Source organism: Haliotis rubra, unplaced genomic scaffold (assembly GCF_003918875.1).
Source record: "Haliotis rubra isolate DU_JTF1 unplaced genomic scaffold, ASM391887v1 Scf39, whole genome shotgun sequence".
NCBI classification, from domain to species: Eukaryota; Metazoa; Mollusca; class Gastropoda; order Lepetellida; family Haliotidae; genus Haliotis; species Haliotis rubra.
In genome coordinates, this window is record NW_025767068.1 from 2,693,579 (window position 1) to 2,717,838 (window position 24,260).

The 24,260-nt window shown below is 39.8% G+C and overlaps 1 protein-coding gene across 1 annotated transcript; it reads right to left on the reverse strand.

Moving 5' to 3' along the window:
• Nucleotides 1–11,471: 11,471 nt before the first annotated feature.
• On the reverse strand, nt 11,472–23,899 carry LOC124286654 (myosin heavy chain, striated muscle-like). Its single transcript, XM_046723054.1, has 32 exons — nt 23,702–23,899; nt 23,410–23,553; nt 22,985–23,141; nt 22,593–22,620; nt 22,288–22,393; nt 22,031–22,123; nt 21,804–21,867; nt 21,561–21,659; nt 21,344–21,447; nt 20,760–21,161; nt 20,433–20,603; nt 19,802–20,105; nt 19,544–19,620; nt 19,223–19,310; nt 18,986–19,103; nt 18,550–18,807; nt 17,816–18,281; nt 17,209–17,564; nt 17,028–17,118; nt 16,717–16,860; nt 16,278–16,444; nt 16,073–16,151; nt 15,688–15,933; nt 15,328–15,524; nt 15,039–15,171; nt 14,425–14,641; nt 13,956–14,193; nt 13,514–13,709; nt 13,097–13,357; nt 12,571–12,810; nt 12,174–12,374; nt 11,472–11,644 (listed from the first exon to the last, which is right to left on the reverse strand). Exons 1-32 carry the CDS (start codon nt 23,897–23,899, stop codon nt 11,480–11,482), a joined length of 5,808 nt encoding a protein of 1,935 aa, XP_046579010.1. The 3' UTR covers nt 11,472–11,479.
• Between the last annotated feature and the right edge of the window lie 361 nt (nt 23,900–24,260).

The following is a 24,260-nucleotide window of genomic DNA, read 5'->3' on the forward strand; positions in this document are numbered from 1 at the left end:
AGTGTCATAATCAACACAATCTTTTACAGACTACAGGGGGAACACTACCTCTACTGAAGGTAGTAGAAAGTGCGAATTCATCGTAATTTAACATTTTGATATTTAGGAAAAGAAATGAAACAAGAAACAAAAATTACTTGAATTCACACTGCTGTTATTTCGGAATAGTGTGATTATTGTTGTGCGAGACATACTTACGAGTGCAGCTGGTCTGATTTCTAGGAAGAACTGAACCTGTATATATACCCAAGATATTCAAGTGGACATTTGCATGAAAGAGTGTGATTGGTTGATTGACGTAAGGCAGACTTCTCATTGGATGTGACCGAAGACAATGTCATAATGATTAACCCCCAGCAACAGAGGGGTGATCACGTGGATTGGGTTGAGGCCAGTGCGTCATTCCCACCCCACTCACCCCTCTTCCACAGCTCCTTAATAGCAGGGGGGGGCTGTGGGGGTGGGGGTGGGGGGTGAATGCAGCCTGGGGAGATCTGGTGCCACCAGATGACAGAGTGCAGTGAAGCTTCAAGTTACGAGAAATTAGAACACTGGAGACGCTGGTGGTTCGTGTATTAATTGCAAGGGAACGAAACCAACTTACAGTGACTGCATTTTACATAGCTGGCTTACTTAATTCTGGATGTATTTCAACTTAGCTGAACTGCATCATTACAATCCTAATGATCGTTTAAGTTTACCTGTATGTATGTATCATTTATTGAATAGAATTATGATGTTTGAGATATGGTGTTTACATAGGCTTTGTTATAAGCATGAAAGCATATGTGAGTGAGTGAGTGAGTGAGTTTAGTTTTACGCCGCACTCAGCAATATTCCAGCTATATGGCGGCGGTCTGTAAATAATCGAGTCTGGACCAGACAATCCAGTGATCAACAACATGAGCATCGATCTGCTCATTTGGGAACCGATGACCTGTGTCAACCAAGTCAGCAAGCCTGACCACCCGATCCCGTTAGTCATCTCTTACGACAAGCATTGGTTACTGAAGATCAATATTCTCAGCAGGACCTCTACGGGTTTTAAAGTATATGTAGCATTAATCATATTAGCACTAGTACATGTAACTGAGTGAAATTTCAAATCAAGATGTACTGCCGTTCGTGGAATATAACAATTTAATATTTGATGCTTGACATAATCGGAATTAAGGTTTATGTCAATCAGAATAATATGAAACACCCACGTAACAGATCTTACTGTTCCGTGTCCAATTTCAAGAAGATTTTGCTTGTTCCGAAATAATGAATGCATGTGAAACCCTTGTCGGCAGTTCTTTCCAATATCTCATAGTTGCCGATATCTCAATTTAATTCACAAACAATGACGCTTAGCAGGATAACATATGAACATAAGTTTATAACTGTTTTATAATCGTCTTATTTTGTGTAATGTTAAGGATCTACACGTATGGGTAAATGTTAAGGATCTACACGTATGGGTGAATGTTAAGGATCTACACGTATGGGTGAATGTTAAGGATCTACACGTATGGGTGCCTGTGTTGCAGTCGTTGATTATGCTTTAATGTAATACTACGTTTTCCCGAGCACGTGTCAGAATATATTAATATTATGAGAAAAGCATATTCTAAGATTTAATGTTCTTCTTGCTATTACTAGTTTTGTTTAAAATCCTATGTTGACAGTATGTTCGATACATGCTGTGGCGCCCATGGGTGGTGCATATGTTGTTTTGCGGTATTGGCATATTATGTAGTATAGCTTAATGAGATCATGAATCAAAGCTACCTCACCCTGGGAAGACCTAGACTCCCCGTAGTAATGACGATAACATTACATCACTACCACGCGCTAATTTGCATATCACGTCATAAAGCTTATCTCGTGCGTGTAAGCAAACGGGTATATACTTTTTGAAATACGCACAGTGCCTTGAAATATGGATCGGCTTTTTCGGTAATTCAAAATGTGCTTATAATGGACCATAATCTCAACTTCGACCTCTTCGAGTGAGTGAGTGAGTGAGAGTGAGTGAGTTTAGTTTTACGCCGCACTCAGCAATATTCCAGCTATATGGCGGCAGTCTGTAAATAAACGAGTCTGGACCAGACAATCCAGTGATCAACAGCAGGAGCATCGATATGCGCAATTGGGAACCGATGACATGTGTCAACCAAGCCAGCGAGCCTGACCACCCGATCCCGTTAGTCGCCTCTGACAAGCATGGGTTACTGAAGATCAATTCTAACCCGGACCTTCACTGGTTTGACCTCTTCGACCCTGTTCTCACTGTACTGCGCGGAGTGTCACACGTGGTAGGATCGAAGAGTGAGAAACAAGGGATTGAGATGTAGCCAATCTTTGTTGTTGGTTAGTGTACACTCGACGCTATTTGTCAACATCATCATATCATCGGGAAAATGTTTACATCGTATCCCCTCAGGGAATTCAGGAAGACGAACAGCTCATGCCAAACCTGGTCAATAACGGTGAAACTTGAGATACGTTGCCGCTAGATAAGTTGATTTAACATTGAAAAATATTTTCTGTTAGTCTTTGTTTTATATACAGAAATGATGATTACCGAGTGTTTTTTCTCGTAATCAAAGCAGGAGATAGAAATATGTTGTATGGAGGTTTGTTTCAAGTGTTTCACATAGGTGTCATGTATCACTGGTTAGCGGAGATTGCGCAGGTGAAAACTATTTGAAAAAATGAGCAATTAATCAACGTATTATCGGCTAATGCATCGAAAGTATGTTGGGTTATACATAGGCATTTGACCACTGTGTGCTTCAGTGAACTCAGTTTTGACAAATCCACTGTGCAAGATGACAATTATTTATTATGAATCAATGTGTCGTTTAATCCGTTGATCACTTGCTTGAATGGCATTTAGAAGATGCTGTGATGAACAAGGGTGGTGGTGCTATGGTTATGCATTTGTGTATAACAGTATATGCGACGATTTAGTTTAGATGCTAACACGGATATAAAGCAAGGTAAAGCTGTAGGTAAAGCATTTATGTACATGAGTAAGTTATGTTTATTCAGTTAACTTAGAGGCTTATAATGTTGATGCTGTATACACAGGTTGATGTAGAAAGTGTGATGGCTGTTTACACAATAACGACAATGTTTACACAGTGCAGAATTAACATGGGAGAGACTGAAGATTAAGAATAATGGGTTTAGTATTGCTTATAATTAGTGATGGATTGGTGGTAGGCAGTAGGGATGCAATAACCTTTGTCTCTGTTTATGGCCAGCTAGAATTGCTGGATGTGAATGGCTTTAGAAACCATTCCTGTACTGCCGCGTGCATATTACTTAACTTGAAATTCATTCACCACATCATTTCTAACCCAGTCTTGGCTTGAATAATTACACCACTCGAGAAAAATGCGAAGCAATGATTGCTGTATATACCCGACGATGCGAGCGTCTGGAGTATATACATGCGGTTATTCGGCGTAGTAGTTGTCAGGAAATCTGTGTGTTTCTATCACTAATGTTTACCTGTAATGAAGTCATTATGGAGGTGTAGGCTTATACCATGAAACATGGCTGACATGAAGAGAGATGTAATTGGTGTATTATATTCAACTTGCCCCCAAAGTAAGAGATATGGCTGTTTAAGTTCATGAACTGAATGCTATTACCGCAAAACTAATTCTGGCAGTTCCGGTATACGAAGTACATTATTGTAGTTACCTGTTAACTGTAATACTAGTAACTGTTTTTATTATGCCCCTCCCAACCGAAGTTTTGAGGGAAATGTAGAAACTTTGTCCATCCGCCACATTTATTATCGAGTGCACAACTTTGTGCACATTTCTTTGTATAAGTCAGAACTCGTATATGTCATATATATTATTTGATTCATGTATATATGTAGAAGGGACAGGCCTACTGATGACTGAAACCCTTTTTTTGTCCTGCTTAGTTACCAGCTGCAGCAAGTCCATTCACGACAACCGATAAGCCCAAGCGGGCACCGTTATACTGCATCTGAAAATTGGAATGTTGCATCCAATAAACTTTTCCACCACTGTCACTATCCTTTGACTACCGTACGAACTTTCAAATGTCGGTCTGAGTTTCTTGTTCAGTCAGTCAATCTTCTTGTATTTACGAAGCCACATATCTTTAATGCATATAGCGATGGCGATGTTGCACACACTTTAAACTATTAGTTACAAATTAGGTTGTATACAAACATGCCTAATATATATACATGGACATGTTTTGTGTTGTTAATTTATCAGGAATGTTTGACAGGTGTCGGAATATTTAACGATATATATATCGTTTATATATAATTAAACTACTTTACGGGGATGTATTTGTTTGACACTGGAGTAGGTTAAAAGCGATATTCATCCTTGCTAGCTTGATTGTTACCCATCTAATATAGTCGTCCACTCTGGATATAGAATTCATTGGGTGAATGGCGAAATATTGCCAAAGAAGTACAATACATGCATTTCTTTATTTTTACAACAGACAGGTGATGTTTAGTATATGTATGAGTTTTCAACAATCTGTAATATAAAATAGTGTTCAAAAAGAATAACGAAAATGACCACGATTGCAGACAAATGTCTTGTAGCCTCTACTGGAAATTATCGATAAACACACTTTCAGTTTGTATGTTACTTGTTGTTACCCAGGCTGGTGCTATTAGGGGGATGAAACAGGGGCGGGTATCTCGCATATACTTGTATGTAATCGTTGGAATACATTAAGATGCCTTGACCCAACCCTGCTATCTGGCTAGTCAGTAGAAGAGGTACTAGGTTTGGGTGGAGAGAGTGTTTAAAAAGTCCATGTAGTTAAAATATCCGTAGGTCAAAACTCCAACGGATATTACTCCTACGGGAGAAAAACCTCCAACGTGTGCACGAAAATGAACTGAATCCATTTGAGGTGTTGAGAGTTATTTGACCGAACTGATTTTTCGGAGTAATACCATATCTGGGTGAACAGATTTAACACCAATTCAACTGATTTCGGAGATACAGTTGAGTTTATTGACTAAATTTCTGAAGGACGCATGTTTGATTTCTCACCGTGAACAATACCATACAACCATGGACCTGTTAACGAATAAGAAGGGTGTTTATAAAGAAAGCTGTCAAACGAACCGAGAGATCACGAAAGCAGAGTAAAACCCAACATATTAAAAACTAATAAAGAAGAGAATGCATGAAACCTGTCATGAAACCATGAAACCTGTGACTAGATCACAGGAATTTCCACAAGAAAAAAATCAACGATTTATAAAATTTACATGCGACTTCTGCATATTTCTCTTTTTTCATTAATATAAAACACGTCACCGTCACTGTAGTGTCACCCGTGTTTCCCAGTGTAGTGACACCCGTGTTTCCCAGTGTAGTGACATCCGTGTTTCCCACTGTAGTGTCACCCGTGTTTCCCACTGTAGTGACCCCGTGTTTCCCAGTGTAGTGTCACCCGTGTTTCCCAGTGTAGTGTCACCCGTGTTTCCCAGTGTAGTGTCACCCGTGTTTCCCAGTGTAGTGCCACCCGTGTTTCCCAGTGTAGTGTCACCCGTGTTTCCCAGTGTAGTGTCACCCGTGTTTCCCCAGTGTAGTGTCACCCGTGTTTCCCACTGTAGTGACACCCGTGTGTTGCCACCCGTGTTTCCCACTGTAGTGTCACCCGTGTTTCCCAGTGTAGTGTCACCCGTGTTGTAGTGCCACCCGTGTTTCCCAGTGTAGTGTCACCCGTGTTTCCCACTGTAGTGACACCCGTGTTTCCCAGTGTAGTGTCACCCGTGTTTCCCACTGTAGTGTCACCCGTGTTTCCCAGTGTAGTGTCACCCGTGTTTCCACCCGTGTTTCCCAGTGTAGTGTCACCCGTGTTTCCCAGTGTAGTGCCACCCGTGTTTCCCAGTGTAGTGTCACCCGTGTTTCCCAGTGTAGTGTCACCCGTGTTTCCCAGTGTAGTGTCCCAGTGTAGTGTCACCGTGTTTCCCAGTGTAGTGTCACCCGTGTTTCCGTAGTTTCCCAGTGTAGTGTCACCGTGTTTCCCACTGTAGTGTCACCCGTGTTTCCCAGTGTAGTGTCCGTGTGTTTCCCAGTGTAGTGTCACCCGTGTTTCCCAGTGTAGTGTCACCCGTGTTTCCCACTGTTGTCACCCGTGTTTCCCGTGTGTAGTGTCACACCCGTGTTTCCCAGTGTAGTGTCACCCGTGTTTCCCAGTGTAGTGTCACCCGTGTTTCCCAGTGTAGTGTCACCCGTGTTTCCCACTGTAGTGTCACCCCACCCGTGTTTCCCAGTGTTTAGTGTCACACCGTGTTTCCCACTGTAGTGCCACCCGTGTTTCCCCGTGTTTCCCAGTGTAGTGTCACCCGTGTTTCCCAGTGTAGTGCCACCCGTGTTTCCCAGTGTAGTGTCACCCGTGTTTCACTGTAGTGCCACCCGTGTTTCCCAGTGTAGTGTCACCCGTGTTTCCCAGTGTAGTGTCACCTGTGTTTCCCAGTGTAGTGTCACCCGTGTTTCCCAGTGTAGTGTCACCCGTGTTTCCCACTGTAGTGCCACCCGTGTTTCCCAGTGTAGTGTCACCCGTGTTTCCCACTGTAGTGCCACCCGTGTTTCCCAGTGTAGTGTCATCCGTGTTTCCCAGTGTAGTGTCACCCGTGTTTCCCAGTGTAGTGTCACCCGTGTTTCCCAGTGTAGTGACACCCGTGTTTCCCAGTGTATCCGTGTTTCCCACTGTAGTGCCACCCGTGTTTCCCAGTGTAGTGTCACCCGTGTTTCCCAGTGTAGTGCCACCCGTGTTTCCCAGTGTAGTGACATCCGTGTTTCCCAGTGTAGTGTCACCCGTGTTTCCCAGTGTAGTGACATCCGTGTTTCCCACTGTAGTGACACCCGTGTTTCCCACGGTAGTGACACCCGTGTTTCTATGTTTATTCCCACACCGTCATCAAGAACAAATGTACTACTAACAGATGAGTGAGTGAGTGAGTTTAGTTTTACGCCGCACTCAGCAATATTCTAGCTATATGGCGGAGGTCTATAAATAATCGAGCCTGGATCAGACAATCCAGTGATCAACAGCATGAACATCAATCTGCGCGTTTGGGAACCGATGACATGTGTCAACCAAGCTGGCGAGCCTGACCACCCGATCCCGTTAGTCGCCTCTTACGCCTTTTGTGGCAAGCATATGCATGGGTTGCTGACAACCTATTCTACCCCGGATCTTCACGGGTGACAAACAGATGATGAGAAGTATATATGTATAGTATGTAGTGACAAACAGAAGATTAACAAAAACAACAACAGGTAATCGATAGCAAGTAGCACATAACTGGATGAAGCCGGGCGGAGTGTATATACTATCTATAGTCTATATACAAAAAGCAGTAAATTGTGAACAGGCTGATTGGATGCTAATTGAACAACTGATTGATAGAGCCTGTCTGTCAAATCAACTGCAGTAGGACACCAAATGGAAATCGACTCCATCGTTCAAGTGATAGACTCTTTCAATCAACTATTCAATCATCAACCAGTCAGCTTGTTTATCCGGTGTCAGCCCGATCTGTCGACAAATGAAAAATAGGATGTTGCTAATCGTCGACAGAACAAAAAACCCGGAGCGTCGACATCGCGTGCTCAACATACCGTGACGGTGTTAATTAATGAAAGAGATTGGTTATGTTCGTTCGTTTCATGAGTAAATGAATTACGTTAATTATAGAGAATGTCTTTTTAACAATTTGTAAGAGAAATAAGTTTGCAAACAAACTATTATTTTACGTTATGCGATTGGAAGGATGACCATTTTGGAGTTTAACATGCAAAAAAAATACCGGAAAGATAAGTGCTTACAACTTATTTTGTCTTGGGAGTAGAAGGGTTATTGATTTGCTGTTGAAAACATTTATTTGGAAACATTTGGATTACGTTACTACCACCTGGGTAGAAGGTCCATGGACTCTGCCAACTTGGAATCATCATTTTGAAAATGATGGACACAGAACTAACAATAATTTGGAAGGTTGGCACAACAAAATCAACAAGTACGCCATAAAGACACATCCGAATGTGTTTGAGGTTGTGCAAATGCTGCAAAAAGAACAGTCGATCAGCTACTGAAGTTAAAATTCAGCAGATCCAAGGACAGCAGAGATCTCGCCCGTAGACGTCGCTATCGAATCATCGACGCTAGGATTCGGTCCTTGAAGGCCGACCTTCTTGCCAACCTTCTTGAACTACACAGACCATGTGTCAGAGTTGCTTCATCCTGGCTGAACATTACAGATTAGAAGAAATATCTGGACTCATCTTTTATATATTTATTGCTTATACACATGTAGAAATCACTTATTTCTATAAAACACAGACACAAATATATTGTGTGAGATTTATGAAATAAATATACAAATATGTTATATTGTGTGACATATGATACATACATGTTATTATATTGACTAAATAAATATATTGTCTTCTATATATATCGCTCTCTGTTTTAATTAGTTTGTTAATTTCGAGAACACTGGGCGTGAAGTCACTCATGTAGAACATCATCTCCCTTTCCCCGGACTGTCGACAAGTAATTTGGAAGGATTATTTGTTGTTGTCGACAGTCCGGGTATAAACCGTTTATCCTTAACGATGTACATGGAAACGTTGCTCTATGCAATAAACAAGAAGTTGGTATCCCTAAAGTCGTATATTTTGTTATGTATTCCCATACTGTTTATTGTAGTATAAGTGAGAGAATGTTCAATTTTTCAGTTTGTGAAGGACCAATCTTTTAAATTGTATCACCGTGCAGCTCTTTCTTTTATCAAATTATCGATGTAAAATACACTAGGTTCCCAAGTGGACTCGGTTCTGTTGTTTTCACAACTTTTGTTTACTGCTATCTCCCCAAAATATCTCAGATATCACAAGCTTTTAAATATTTATAGTACTTCTCTTTAAGTTACACACCCAATCTTTACATGGAAACTGCCATCTTGATATTGCATATTCTTTATTCTCTGACATTGGATGTATTCTCCTGAACCACAAGCTTTGGTTTAATTTGTGTTCACATATGTGTGCGGAAAGTCAAAGAGGCTGATATGTTTTAGATAGCTGCTATTAACCGAAAACAATGTAAATACCACATTTTGATGTAGAGCGTATCTTCCGTATAAAATTCATTATGACATTGGTGTAACTTGCTCTGGTAAAATCCAACATAATGATTGCTCTTCAAGATTTACTTTCAAGCAATCACATAATCAAGTGTTCCGCAATTTACCTGAGTGAAATGCCTCCGTGAGTAAGAAATGCCTGTCTAGAGTATAAGCAAGTAACTGATAAAGTAGCCTCGTCAGTTGAGTATGTAACTGATACAAATCTACCTTCCCAAGTTGATGTTTCTTGTCATGAGTTAATTAATACAGGTAATTATATATTTTCCATCAGTACATGTGTCATTAAAGCATCATTTATGCCTTTATAATGCTTTATGTTCCATTTAATCACACAACATGTATCTCATTTAATATTTTGAAGCTGCGTTTGATAGCTTGAAAAATGTTACTAATCCAGTTTATTTTGGAGTATGAAATCATTTTTGGTTTTCAGATATCACAAGTTTTTTAACCGATATTATGTTTACAAACGGCCTGAGGTTTTAATAAATAGATATAACAGCTTAGATGGGTTCAGTTTTAATGGATTGATTACATGCTGTTCACTCTGATTGGTGCTAGGGTTTTCACATGAGCATCTTAGTAATCACATGGCGATATACGGAACAACCGGCAGCTCAGCACTTTGGACTGATTGTAATATACATGTCACCGCCAGTGTAATCACCCTTGTCTGCTAATCTGCTATGTGCATTAGACCATATATGTCCACTTACGTGCTTTGCAACGCGATGGGAATAGTATGAGAACCTCATCACTTTGCCTGTCAATATCATTGCAACTAGAGTATGTCATCCCGCTAACACAATGTTGTACTCATGGGCACATTTCAGTTTTGTTATACGCCTTTATAGCTGGACGTAAAACTACATTGAGCTCATACAGAAAAAATCAAATCAAATCACATACCAACTATCTCTCTTTGCAATTATTTACTAACTTGTAAATGTCTTGTAAATCTCATTTACAAATGGTAAATGTCTTGTAAACCTCATGATTACAAGACATATACAAGCAGTGTTCTTAATTTGTTTGTGTTGATGACTGATGCTAGGACAACGCTTGTGCTGATGTTAATGAAACACTTTTTGTAATGATTGTTGTTGAGGAACTACAACACAACATGTCTGATTTCAGAATATCTTTTGTTTTCCTTAACACACAAACGTTTTTATTTAGCCTTTTGGATCCCTTATCCTATATGGATTATACCTAGATGTGTGTTGGCGGGATCATGTAATATGTATGAGTGTAAGAATATGATGCCCACTCTGTGTTCTGGTCGACCTAGCGTTCGTAGGGAGATATAGACTTTGAGAGCACCACATTCAAGCTGCCCCTGTCAGTCGGCGTCACAGTGTCTTGCGTTTTTATGTACATGTATATATGTGTTAAACCAACATCAAAGCGCTTGTTGCAGGGCGTTGTTTTATCCCACAGGTGACATCCTTACCTTATCGGCTTGCGTTAACCTGTTGGTCATTTGTACAAGGCGTCCGACCTCAAATCAGAAGGTACGTGGTCAGAATCCCAGCACTGAAATGCATGGCTACTACACATATACATGTACATTTGTACAAGGCATGAAACATTCCCTTCAGAAGGAATAATAAGAGTTTATTATAACAGGAATATTTCACATTCTGAGGTTTACGTGTATTGATCAAACATTCCCAGAGTCAGGCACCGCACTGGCTGAGTGGGTTAGATGGCTGACGTTGTGTGCTGGCGATTATGAGCCAGACTCTGAGAGTGTGTGTTCGAATCCCAGATGGGACTCAACCTAATATAACTTCTAAAACACGTAGAAACTGAGAAAGTGTAATCCCAAGTATAACATTAGTTCCATTTGGCAACTTTCTAAATGGCGTTGTGTATTCATAAAATAGTTTGAATGATCTGGATTGAGAGGGTATTATGTAGTGGGTAAATTCAATACCTATCATAGTATTAATACACTCGGAAGTGAGATAGGTATTATACAGTATGTATGTAGAGTAAGTACTACTGTATGAATAGTTTGGAGTGAAAAATAGTATAGTAATGTTTTCAGTGATACCTACATGTGATGAATACAGTGATATTGTATACAGTAAGTAATACTGTATGAATAGTCTGGAGTGAAAAATAGTGTAGTGATGTTGTCAGTGTGAGTACAGTGACATGCGATATCCGGAAATAATCTCTGGTTAGGACAGAAACTTTTTTCCATAAATATGCTTTATTGACTTTCAAACAAAGAGGCTTATCAATAAGTTAGGTTTAAATATTGAACAGTAATCACTTCATTGGAAGGCCAGCCGACATCAGTTATTTAGACGTCTTGGAATAGATTCTAACTGAGGAAACAGAGACGCGGTTCTTGACTCTCAGTTTCTGGACAGTTGCCTCAGCGGAGTCGGCTCTCTCTTCAGCATATTCAAGGTCCTGTTGCATCTTGCGGAACTTGGCCAGGTTCATGGTGGCAATCTCCTCCTGAAAGGAACGGAAATAGGTTTTCAAGTAATCGTGTTTATATATACTTTTGGGGTCGCTGTTTGTTGTGGAAATTGGACATCCTGGTTATAACGCCTTCTCCAGGTTGTAATGAAATGGTTTAATGCAGCATAACCCTAATAATTGATAAATGTGCTGGTAGGGAGTGAGATCAGTGCCACTACATAATCGATAGTCATTGAATATGATGAGACACCATTTCCAAATGAATCTCGACCATGCATTGATTGGCGGGCCTGATTTTCCTTTGACTGAATCGCATTCACAGCTGTTACCGCACAATACTGGAAAAACCAATGCAATATCTATTGGCAGATGCCTCATCTATTAGATACATGTAGTTTCGTGGATAAAACGTATGTGTAATTCAACGAATAGGTTAATGTACATGAGTGTTTGTGTGATTGATACTCTCTTTATCAAGTATCTATTCAATAATCATTTAATAATCATTAATTGTTTCCAGAGAGTCACAAATTGAAGTACTGGATTGTAAGAAGTCGCTTACCACTTCTTCAATGTGTATCCTGTATGCCTTCAGTTTGGCATTCAGCTTGTCCACAGTCTCCTGGAGTCTCTCCTGGGTCTTCCTGTCCTCCTCAGCCTGGAACATCAGGTCCTTCAGACGCCGTTCAGCAAGACGAGAACTCTTCCGGGTTTCCGCATGGTGGCGCTGCTCGTTCTCAAGCTCGGAATTCAGTTCACGAATCTAAACGATTACAAATGAAGATATACTAATACTAGTTAATGTGAAAATATCATACTTCCTTATTAATAAATCCTTTCACACGTTTTTATCTATTGTCAAGATTACGAGTGTGAAATCAGTGGATGTATATTAGCTGGGACAATTTCTATTTTATATGGTTAAAGTACAACAGCTCACAACTCCCCATTATGCTTACCTTAAGCTCGAGTTTCTGGATCACCCTTCTGCCTCCTTTGAGTCCCAAGCCCTCGGACTCTTCAACTCTTATCAGAAGTTCCTTAACTTGACTCTCAAAGTGCATCTTGACCTTCAACAACTGCCTGCTATTGTTCTGCTCAACTCTGAGTTCTTCAGACACACGAGTGAAATCGGCCACAGCACGATTGCAGTTCTCCTCGGATTTGTTTAGTTGGCTCCTCATGTCATCAAGGTCGGACTATACACAGAACAATAAATAATGAATAATTCCCAAAGTATTGGGAAGATGCACTTGTGGATTTGAAAAGATATACGATTATTTACTGGCTTCGTTAAAAAAGAGTTGGGACATAAGTAACTTGGACAGTTCCCATGAACACGCAAAATGAAATACCCTTTCTTTGACAAACGATATAATGGTTTGCCGATATTGACTTGAAATCTGTCTCTAGTGGTGATCCAGGATGGAAATGTTTCGGGTAATGCGCTTACAATTACTGTTGCAATATCTTATTCCATCTTACCTGCATTGCAATGATGTCGCTATCAAATTTCCTCTTCTGGTTAGAGATTGAGGTGATCTGGACGGTCAGCATGTTCATGCGTTCTGTGACATCTGTCAGTTCAAGTTCAGCAGCTTTGCGGGCGCGTTCAGATGACTCCAGTGATGTGCGCATCTCCTCAGTCTCTCCCTTCAGCATGTTACAACGGCGTTCAAGAGACTGGTAGGTTTCACGAGACTCGTCACGCACTTTCTGGAAGTCCTCGATCTTAATGTTGAGTTCCTAAAATATTACAAACCACATGTAAGTGCCAATATCTTCTACATAATATGTCTGACCATATTTCTGACAAACCTGTGACTGAAAATAGGTTAAAATCATTATACCTGCTAGGTATATATAACTAATTCTTAGGTATGACAAATTTTTATGATATACCCTGATCTCAGTGTAGTATTTCTTGGAACTTGTCTCAGCCTCAACACGAGAACGATTAGCTGCATCAAGGGCGATCTCAAGCTCATTGATGTCTTGTTCCAATTTCTTCTTGATCTTCATGGCGTCGGTTTTGCTCTTGGTTTCGGATTCCAAACTGATTTGCAGGGACGCCAGAACCTTTTGATGGTTACGACTGTAGAAAGACACAAGCATGATAAATAAACTTTAGAACCGAGCATACATTAGCTACATTCTTTGTTGCGCACGTCTACCTCCATGCAGTGTAATCTTTTGTTCGATATTGTATGCAATTAAATAGATATATGATTCGTAATGTTACTAGTTTTTCCAACAAGAGGGACGTCTTTCATAAACACATGCTCATGCTACAGTCGGGACTGTACTATGACAGTTATATTTAGAATAGCAATTTCTCACCGAAGTGTTCTCAAAGTCTTCCTCCTTCTCTGCTATACGTCTGTCGATGTCAGCTCTCACTTGAGCCAACTCCAGCATTATTCTCGCCACCTTGGACTCCTCCTTTTCCAGAGAGGACTCGGCTTCCTCCAGGGCAGTCTGGAGTTCTTCCTTCTCCATCTGGAGACGCTTGTACATCTTCTCAACGTCATGGACACCGCGGCCGCCATCACTTAATTGAATAGTTACTTCATGGACTTCAGCTGAATGATTTGAAGCATGAACGTGTACACAAACTGTTCATTAGCAAAAGCACACACAAGCTCGCCAAAAATGATTTGCATTTAAATAAATGTAGGATTGGAAACATCACTTTATATGGCTAAATGAGAAGATTCAAGATGGATTACATGGCATATGTTTAAGAATGTAAACGTGTTGTACAGCTGTTACACAATGTCTTTAGTACCTGCTAAGAGAATAAAGATACATACCAGACAAGGTCTTGTTTTCTCTTGTTAAAGTCTCCACTTGACTGTGGTATTCCTCAACTTGACTACGGAAGCGGAAGAGTTCAGATGAGTAGTTACGGGACTCCTTATGAGAAGTTTCCAGCTCTGTCTGCAGATTGGTGACCTTAACCTGCCATTCCTGCACGGTTCTGTCAAACGTTCGTTGCTTCTTCTCTAAGGTCGTAGATGTTGCATTAGCCTGAAGTATGTATTGGTTTGCTTGATGTAAATATATAAGACACTCAGACTATGACAAGTACATTAAAAGATAACCACATTAAGAACAAATCTGACTCCAGACAACTATGATTTAATTACAGTTATGCTATGAGCACATGGAAACAGACGAGTCACATATTAATCTTTCAGGAATATACCAAGGTCCAAGATTATGAGTGACTTATTGATTTGGTAGCCTTGATCTCGATGCTTATTTTGCCAAATAAACCATGATGCATTCACAAGATGACATAGAAGCAAAGGCAGCAATCAGCCTTTGTTCTCTACTCATATTTTCTCATAGAATATTACAAAAGGGGCTGTCACGTCAATGCATATATACATTGATGAGAATTTCATTAGTCATAAGTGCCTACCCTCTCAACATCGACCATTAAATCTTCCAATTCTCCCTGTAGTCTAAATTTGGCCTTTTCCAAAGCGTTGCACTTGCTATAAGCTGCTTGTAAGTTTTGTTCAGATTCTGTCAGCTTAGCCTGAAGACGCCGCCTGGAGGGACAAGAAAATGTTGTATATAAACCTTGCTCAAAATACTGAAATTCCACTATTATTATTCTTTAAAAGTAATGGAAAGCACAAATGTGAAGTTAAGCAAAGATGTGGTGTTGATATGCAGATACGATAGTTTAATGACATGTATTTTACCTGGACTCTTCAATCTCCTCCATCCTACAAATGCCCTCAGTCTCGTACTTGGACTTCCACTGCTGAGCTTCATTGTTGGCCTTGGCCAGCTGACGCTGAAGTGTGGCAGTTCTCTCGTGCTCTTCCTCCAGCAGATCACGGATGCTGTCCATGTCCGAGTTCAGGTTTCGTACATCAGATTGGAGTTTCATGCGAATCTGCATATGACGTTATAAAAATTAGGATGCACGTAATCAGACAAATGCAGATAAAAGAATCATGTCGTTTTGTGGATAATAGGTTTTCCATTCCATTAACGTTATTGAATTGATTATTTTGAATATGCTGAAAAATCAGATCAGATCAGATCAGATCACATACCCTTGTCTCTTCCTCCAAACTTCGTTTGGCTTCCTCCAAGTGACTAGACAGAGTGGACTTCTCTTTACTCAAGTGACTGACGTGATGTTCAGCCTCCTCAAGCTGACGGGTGATGTCACTGCATTCCGTTTGTAGTTTGAACTTACAGGACTGGAATTCATTGATTTGCCAAGTTGACTCTTCAATCCTCAGGTTCAATTCGGTGAACTGGGTCTCCATCTGTTTAGACATCTTTTCGGAGCATCCCTGTTGGGGAAATGAGGTTGTAATATAATGCTTCAAAGAAGGATTTTATGGATTGCTTATCGGTTTGTCAACTAAATGACTTGATTCACCTGCAGACGTATGTTGCATATCACTAACATGAACAAATGTAACTGCTTACCCTGTTCTTCTTGACGTGATCAAACTGGACTTGAAGTTCATCAATCTCTCCCTTCATTATTTGCTTTTCCTTCTCGAGTCTGAGGACATGATGACAAAATTGGGTTTAAATTCAACATAGCTCAACGTGTGCCTTTTATATTCACTCATATTTGGTCTGTCCACAATCACGGATCCCTCATACACATCACATTTACATCACTTACTTGCACTTCAATTTGAGTAGCTGTTCAAGTTGATCACCGAGTTCGTTGACAGCATCTTGGTGTTTCTTACGAAAGACAGTAATCTGTGTTTCATGATGAATAGCACTTTCTTCTAGCTCTCTTCGCATCTTTAGAATCTCCTGTTCCCGTTTCTTGTTCAGCTCAACCTGTCATTGTTTGAACAGATGAAATGTATAAAAAACAGTCCTATATTTTTTTTTGTTACAGCTGTATTTATATAGTAGTAGTAGTAGTAGTAGTAGTAGCAGTAGTAGTAGTAGCAGTAGTAGTAGTAGTAGTAGTAGTAGTAGTAGTAGTAGTAGTAGTAGTAGTAGTAGGTGTAGTGTAAGTAGTAGTAATAATAGCAGTAGTAGTGATGAGTTTACTTTCCAAGAACTTCCTTACAGTGAAAGATCATGCTTTAACCCGATGTCCGTACCTGTACTGATGTGGCACCGCCAGCTTCATCCAAACGTTCTGAAAGTTCTTCAAGTTCACGAGCCAACTCCATCCTTTGCTTTTCAACCTTACAACGGGATTGTCTTTCTGTTTCCAGTTCCTCCTCAAGTTCCTCAATGTGAGCCTAAAATGTGTCCAGAAGAAGGTTGAGGGCTGCATTACATTTTACTTTAGTGTTTATCATTAGCATTTAATTTGGAAATTGATTTGGGATGAAGACTGAATAACATCAAATGTGATGTTTTTTCGAATGTTCATTAAGCATGAAAATAGTACAAGCTACCGTTATACCTGCAACTCCTTGATTTTTCTTTGAAGTTGAGCCCCATTGCCTTGTTCGTCCTCAAGCTGTGAGCTTATCGTGGCAATTTCTTTGTCTTTTCTACAAAAAGGGAAATATGTATCAGTAAGCTTGTCATGAAGTAGTGGCAATTTGAAAATTAAATGGTCTTAGTATACAACACTACTGTACCTCTTAATGGTGTCTTCCATTTCACGTCTAATGCATTCCAATTCTTCAACCACTTCCTGTGTCATCTTCAGATCTTGTTCCAGTTTCCTCCTGACCTTCTCAACGTCAGCTCGCACCTTCTTCTCACGTTCAAGAGAATCCTCCATATCATCCAGAGAATGTTCTAGTTTGGTTTTTAATTTAGTAAGATGGTTGACTTTGTCTTCTTCGGCCTGGAGAGCATCAGCTGTTTTTTGGTTTTGGGCTTCAATGTCCTTTTTGTTCTTTGAGAGTTTGGCCATAGCTTCGTCTTTCTGGGCAATTTCATCTTGAAGGGTCCTGATTTGGTTTTCTTTCGTTTTCGTTTCTTGTTCAGCCTATAAAATAACATAAAATGAGCGTTTTTATCAACATTGGTTTGGAAGGTTTTTCATGATGTGGTGTGAATCCATAGCAATAGGCAGTATATTTAACATGATAGACAGTGCATTTGACATGTTAACCACTTAGACCTACCATATCAGTTGTGTAGCCTGGCAGTTACATTCCATAAGGCTGCATATTATAAAACTGAGTCAAGTTCAGTCATGTCTAGTTTGTTTATCAAGTGGAGAGATTATGTAAGTACCTTATCAAGACAGCTCTCAAGTTCTTCAATATCTTTCTTCAGCTCATCGTTTTCAGTTTCCATTTGTCTCCTCTTCTCAACAGCATCAGCATTTGCATCTTCTTCGTTCAAGATACGCTCCTCCAGTTCCTTCAGCTGACTTTCAAAGTCATTTTTCTGTTTGAGCAACTGCTCAACTCTTTCTTCACAGTCATCGATGATATCTTGCTTGGTTTGGACCTCGAGGGCCAGATCATTTTTGGCCTTCATCAGGGTGACGTTCTGTTCTTCCAGTTCCTTTGACCTGGACGTGATCTTCCCAAGCTCCTCTTTTGTTTTGACCAGTGCTTCTTCCTTTTGTTTCATCTCATCCTCAGCAGCAGCAATACTGAGAAGAGGCTTGACCTTGGTGTAGAACCTCCACCAACACCAGTTCCTCATGGCCAGCCATTTGCGGATATTCTTCTGGATCATTTCCAGGGCAACTCTGCAAAGAATCATTTTGAATATTGTTATTGAATATTGTTACTGACATCTTAGTCTGAAATATATTTCATTATACATTTTTGTCATTAGTATACTTTGTCTCGTTATTGATTTATCAGAAGATTAAATTTTACAGAGAAATTCGAAAGAATTTTAATAACAATCACCAATCAGCATATTCTAAATAACACGTTACCATATACGTTCACAGTGGACAGGTAAATAAGGCTTATTACAAATTTGATAATAGATAAAGTGTACACTGGTACCTCTTGTCATGTAGATTCTTCAGGTATTTCCTCATTAAGTAGCCTCGAATGTGAGCCTGGAACAGAGCCACTATAGTAGACAGTCGCTCGTCACGAAGTTCCTCGAGGTAACCGAGGACACCAGCCTTGAAGAATACTTTGGTATTACCCAGACGGTACTCATCTGGGTTCATTTTCAGAGCCTCCAAAATGTTCCCAGAGACAACTTTGCCCTCAACAAAGCCTTGGGGAATAGCATTGGGAGCCAAAATGGAATATCTGTTTGCAAACAAAAGAAAACATAATTGTTGATATGGTTTGAATAGGATTATGTATTAAACGCGATATAGCATCTAACATATGCCAGTTAAATATTGGAGAATAGTTAACATCAAGTAAATGATGATGAATATTTTATCTTGTGTTTGCTAACCATTGATCAAAATGAGTATGTCACCTTTGCTTGAATTCAGAGTACACGACTCTGCTGGGAAAGCCCTTCCTGCAGATACGGATACCCTCAAGGACACCGTTACACTGAAGCTGGTGGAGCACGAGACCAGCATCAATCAGGCCTGGAAAATATTTCCACATTGATTTCATTTGTCAAGGAACATCACACTCGTTAAATGATACAAAATATGCGACTGACTGAAAAATGTTTATGGAAATGGATGTGACAAAATGTCATCACCTGGTGTTTTGGTTTCGTTGGGGATGATGCACCGTACAAAGTGTGGATGAGTTGTGTACAAGTTTTTCATCAGCTTGTTCAACGATTCCTGAAACAAATATTTGATCATGATTATTACATAAGGCCCCCCAAATAACAATTATTACATTTGATATTTTCTTACAAATGCTTTGAGTCTTCATAGATAATGTGTTTTAAAGTTTCGAGAGTAAGTGTGTAACTGTTTCCCATTAAATAACATACTACAAATACACAAGGGATCTTAGGCAAGCCATACACATGTAAATTGCATAGGGAAAGACGTTATCAATATACTCTTACCCTATGAGTGGCGGAAATTGTCTGGAAAGCAGAACTCTTCTTCTTCTTCTTACCAGCTCCAGCAGCCGCTGCAGCATCTGAACCATTGACAAGTTAGAAATTACCAATACAGAGAGAGGTGTTTGCACATATCAGTTGTATTCAATTATCCATTAAATCAATATTTTTATTAATAATACTCATATATCATTCTAATTAAGCTCAAATAAGATAATAACGCCAATCATCTCGTGAAAAAGTGCCACAAACTCTACACACCTGGTTCAGCTGGAGAGAAAAGCAACTGGACAAGTGGCTCCTTAGATTGTTTCAGGAGATCCACAATGGTCTCGTTGACAGGGTCCTTGTTCTTCTCCAGCCAACCTCCGATGTTGTAGGGAACTGTACCAGCATAGTGCTTCAATGCGAAGTCACCATGCTGTCCTCCTTTCATTGACTTATTTGGTTTCAGGAAGTTTGGAGATTTCCCCATGTGGTTCTCCGTCAGTTTGTCCTTAAAAGTTTTGTCAGAAGCTTTGGGGAACATACACTCCTCTTCTAAGATGGATAGAATACCCAAAGGCTGAAACATGAACATTCAAAGAATATTCGATCACAAAAACACCAATAGTCCTGATCATCATAAATAGCTCGACTGCGCTAGTGAAAATATGTTTGCTTATTTAAATGGTAATCAGCATGCTAACTTTTTCTTGTTACTTATACAAAATATTAATCAAATATACGTGAACTTATCATGGATTTTTTAATTGTGCTGGTTTAGACAAGCTACTTTATTTAAATGATTATAAGCGTTCTATATATCTTAATGTTTTCCTATATCTTAACGTTTTCCTGTCAATTTTTACAAAGTGGCCCAGAATAATTAGTTATGGGTGAAAAGCCTTACCTTTTCAATGAGTTCAATGCAGGCCTGCAAGTCCATTCCAAAGTCAATGAACTCCCAGACTATGCCTTCCTTCTTGTATTCCTCCTGTTCCAGCACAAACATGTGGTGGTTGAAGAACTGCTGCAGGCGTTCGTTGGTGTAATTGATGCAGAGCTGTTCAAAACTGTTGAACTGTAAGACAAATATCAATCTGATAAGAACGATCGATGTGTAATACAATTCATAGTTACTTAAAGGTATGAGTACCAACATATTGACATTGCGTCTTGATAAATTACGTATAACTCTAATGTCTTGTTATTACATAGTAAAATGAGTGTTACTCACATCAAAGATCTCAAACCCTGCAATATCCAGAACACCAATGAAGAACTGCCTGGGTTTGTTGGTATCCAGTGACTGGTTCACCCTCTTGACCAGCCAGTTGAACACACGATCATAGAGGGACTTGGACAAAGCACCAACAGAATAGAGAACCTGATCCTTGGTTCGTCCTTGGGTGACGTAATCCATGGCCACCTTGATCTTGGGTTTACACAGAGCCTTCAAGAAGTCACCACAGTTGACACCCAACAGGAAGGAAACCTTCTCAGCCACAGCAGTTCCATCAGGCTCAGCCTGTTCACCCTTCTGCTTAAACGCCATCTCACCCATGTGCAAAATTGAACCTGTGCATTTGTAGGCGCTAGTTTTCTCGTCCCCGGTGAATCCCAGGACATCGAAGGCTTCCTGAAAAAGAGAAATGTTAAAATGTAATGTTAAAAAGTACAAAGGAGAACGGTTATATTGTTTATTGATTCTTCCTTTTTCTGTACTGAATGTCTTCACAGTAAAATATGAAGTGCAAATGATTGTGCAAATTATAGTTATTAATGTATTCTATGTGTTGATGGAGTACTCATGGAACTAACATCAGTCATTTTCATCTCCTCCTTGTCGTCGATGCCGTTGACTGTAAGGACTCCCTGGTTGATGAAGGTGTACAGACCAGCATCAGGTTTGGCCACAATCGTCTCTGTAAATGAAGATTGATTTGAATTAATGAGTTGAATAAAGGTTTATACTTTTTCGCAGAATTCAAATCAGGGTTTGTCGTTCGAAGATAAATGTATGTATATTTCTGCTTACCTAACACAGACGGAACGGCCTGTGACAGCATCTGGTAGAAGATGTGGTAGTTCCTCTCAACAGATTGTTGATATGTCACGCGAGATTTCTCAAGAAGATCTGGACAAAATATATATTTCATTAAAACCAATAGGTGTCACAGAATATTGTCTAATGAATTTATTTGAAATAACAAAACATAAGCATTTATATGCATTCCTAAACATTTTTAAGATTTCGAACAAACGTGGTCGAGTTACTCACATGTTTCAATATCTGCACCAGCGATTTTGCCAGATGTAGCAAAGTGAATTCTCACGAATTTTCCCTGTGGAAGAAAAATAATCTCTCACCATTTAACACCGATATTTTGAAATAAATAATGTTATGCTGAGTACTATTACTGGAGGTATTCTTAATTTTATTTGATTATATACTTCATTTCCATTTCAGTTAAAAGTATTAGAGTGAATGATCTTCTAAAAACTTACGAATCTGGAGGAGTTGTTGTTTCGGGACGTCTTGGCGTTACCGTAGGCCTCAAGAACAGGGTTAGCTTGCACGATCTGATCCTCGAGGGAACCCTTAAAGATATGCATTAGGTGTTGTTACATCCTAACAAGGTCGGAATGTTTGATTTATTCTCTGTATATATTTGAGAATATTGTTGAGTTAAGAACGAATATTATATACACAACTCTTACTGAAATTCTCAGATCTCTACTGAAACTTTACTGAGATGTCTCACCTTCTTTTCGTCTTGTTCCGCTTCTCCCTTGGAGGCAGCAGCGACATAAGCGAAATAGGCGATGACTTTCTTGGTGTTCTCCGTCTTTCCGGCTCCAGACTCACCACTGATATGTAGGTGAAAATTTTATTCTTTGTAAAATACATACTACTGTGCAGTTACATTCGGTGTTAATTTCAATATATTGTTTTACTATATATTGTTTTTTACAGTGTGATTTTACCAAAACTTGCAGTCTAATGTGTAGAAAGACCGCGTATTTTTTGTTTTCCTGTACTGCAATGTGTACGTAATGGGTAACTTACGTGATGAGCATGGACTGATTTTCACGATCTGTAACAAATGGTAATATCTATGAAGTTACTGATGAAAGTAATCTCTTGTGAGACTTAGATGAAGAATATTTGTATACATTCTATGTTATTTATATAATTAGGTTTAGCTTTAGGTTTAGTTTTTCAGCACATTATGAGTACTTGCTTTATTAGGCAAATTATGTGTATAGCGGGTGCTTACCCTTTTCGCGAACACCTGGTGTCACAAATAACTTTAGCATAATAAATTAATTAACATAATTTTCAATTATTTGGCCTTTTTCACTAAATGAAATGTGTTACAAAGATGGTCAAGACTGATTATTCTTTTCTTCTGACATTATGTGTTATTTATTAATTGTAGAATATAAAGTAAACATTACCTTGCACCATGAACTGGTAGGCGTTGTCAGAGATGGAGAACAAGTGAGGAGGCATCTCGGTCTTCCTCTTGCCTCTGTACTTGGCCACAATGGACGGGGTGTAGATGGGTAGACGGCGGTAGGGGTTGATGGCGATACAGAACAGGCCTGAGTACGTCTGGAGGACGGAGATTTTCGTTTGGTCAGATGGTTCGTCATTTATACAAACATGTTTTTTATGTGCGTGCCATCACGGATATTATGTAGGTATATATTCCCGCCCGCACGTGCACGCATGTGTGTGTGTGTCTATGTCTGTGTGTTTCTGCGTATGTGCGTGTGCTTGAGTGTGTGTTTGTGTTAGTGCGTGCTTGTGCATGCGCATATGCATGTGCGTGTGCGCGTGCGTGCGTGCGTGCGTAATTGCGTTACAGTATGTTACTTACATAGATCAAGCCAGAGGTGTATCTGGACCTCAGGTTGTACAGGACGGCGGCTTCGTTCAAGTAGGTCATGTTGGCGATATCCTCGATCTTCTCGAACTTCGGAGGATTCATCGACTGAACTTCATCCTTCTTAAACGTCTTAGTCTGAAATAATAAGTAGGAAAAAAATCAAATCTCAATAAGAGTGTATCCTCCATATCGTGTCCTGGGCACCTCTTTTGTTCAGACATGCGCAGTTGGCATATGGTGAACACTAGGTAAAACCGAAATGTCCATATCTTAGCACTAATACCTCGTTTGTCTCAAGAATGAGTACTGTGACGTCTTCGCCCTTTGTGCTCTTCAGTTCTGCAGCACGGAAACCTTGTTCAGCATCAGGCGCCCAGCAAGATTTCTTGGCATCAAAGGACTGCTTTTGCTCCTTCAGCAACTTCTTGCGGTCCACAGCAAGATACTGCATCTCAGGATCGGTAGGATCGTAGGAGGCCATGTTGGCAAGTATCGTAGACGGAGTGGGTTCGAAAGCTGGGGAATGCTAAACAGCTCTGAAATATGGAAAGGATCAACATTATGTTGGTAAGTTATAATTTCACAACAAAACTGACCTACAAACATGAGGATTCCACCACAGGTTGTGGTACACATACTTATTGTCTACACGAGGAAATCCTGTAGTGCCACATATTGTAGGCTTTTACAAGTTTGAATGAAACTTCCAACACTTTTGTGATGATGTCAAATAACATGTCATAAATAAAACAGCATTTTGCAGATTACATGGCCACCACAACATCTCTTGACGGTCGTAGAAAGTAAGAATACACCGTATTTTTTGCGTACAATTGTCACGA

Excerpts from the sequence above, each read along its gene's own strand:
- LOC124286654 (XM_046723054.1), bottom strand. The coding sequence starts at position 23,899 with ATGGCCTCCTACGATCCTACCGATCCTGAGATGCAGTATCTTGCTGTG. Across the intron at positions 16,152-16,277 it reads CTACTCAAATTGAAGTGCAA|ACTCGAGAAGGAAAAGCAAA; the intron begins GTAAGTGATGTA and ends TCATGTCCTCAG. Across the intron at positions 13,358-13,513 it reads AATACTACACTGAGATCAGG|GAACTCAACATTAAGATCGA; the intron begins GTATATCATAAA and ends GTAATATTTTAG.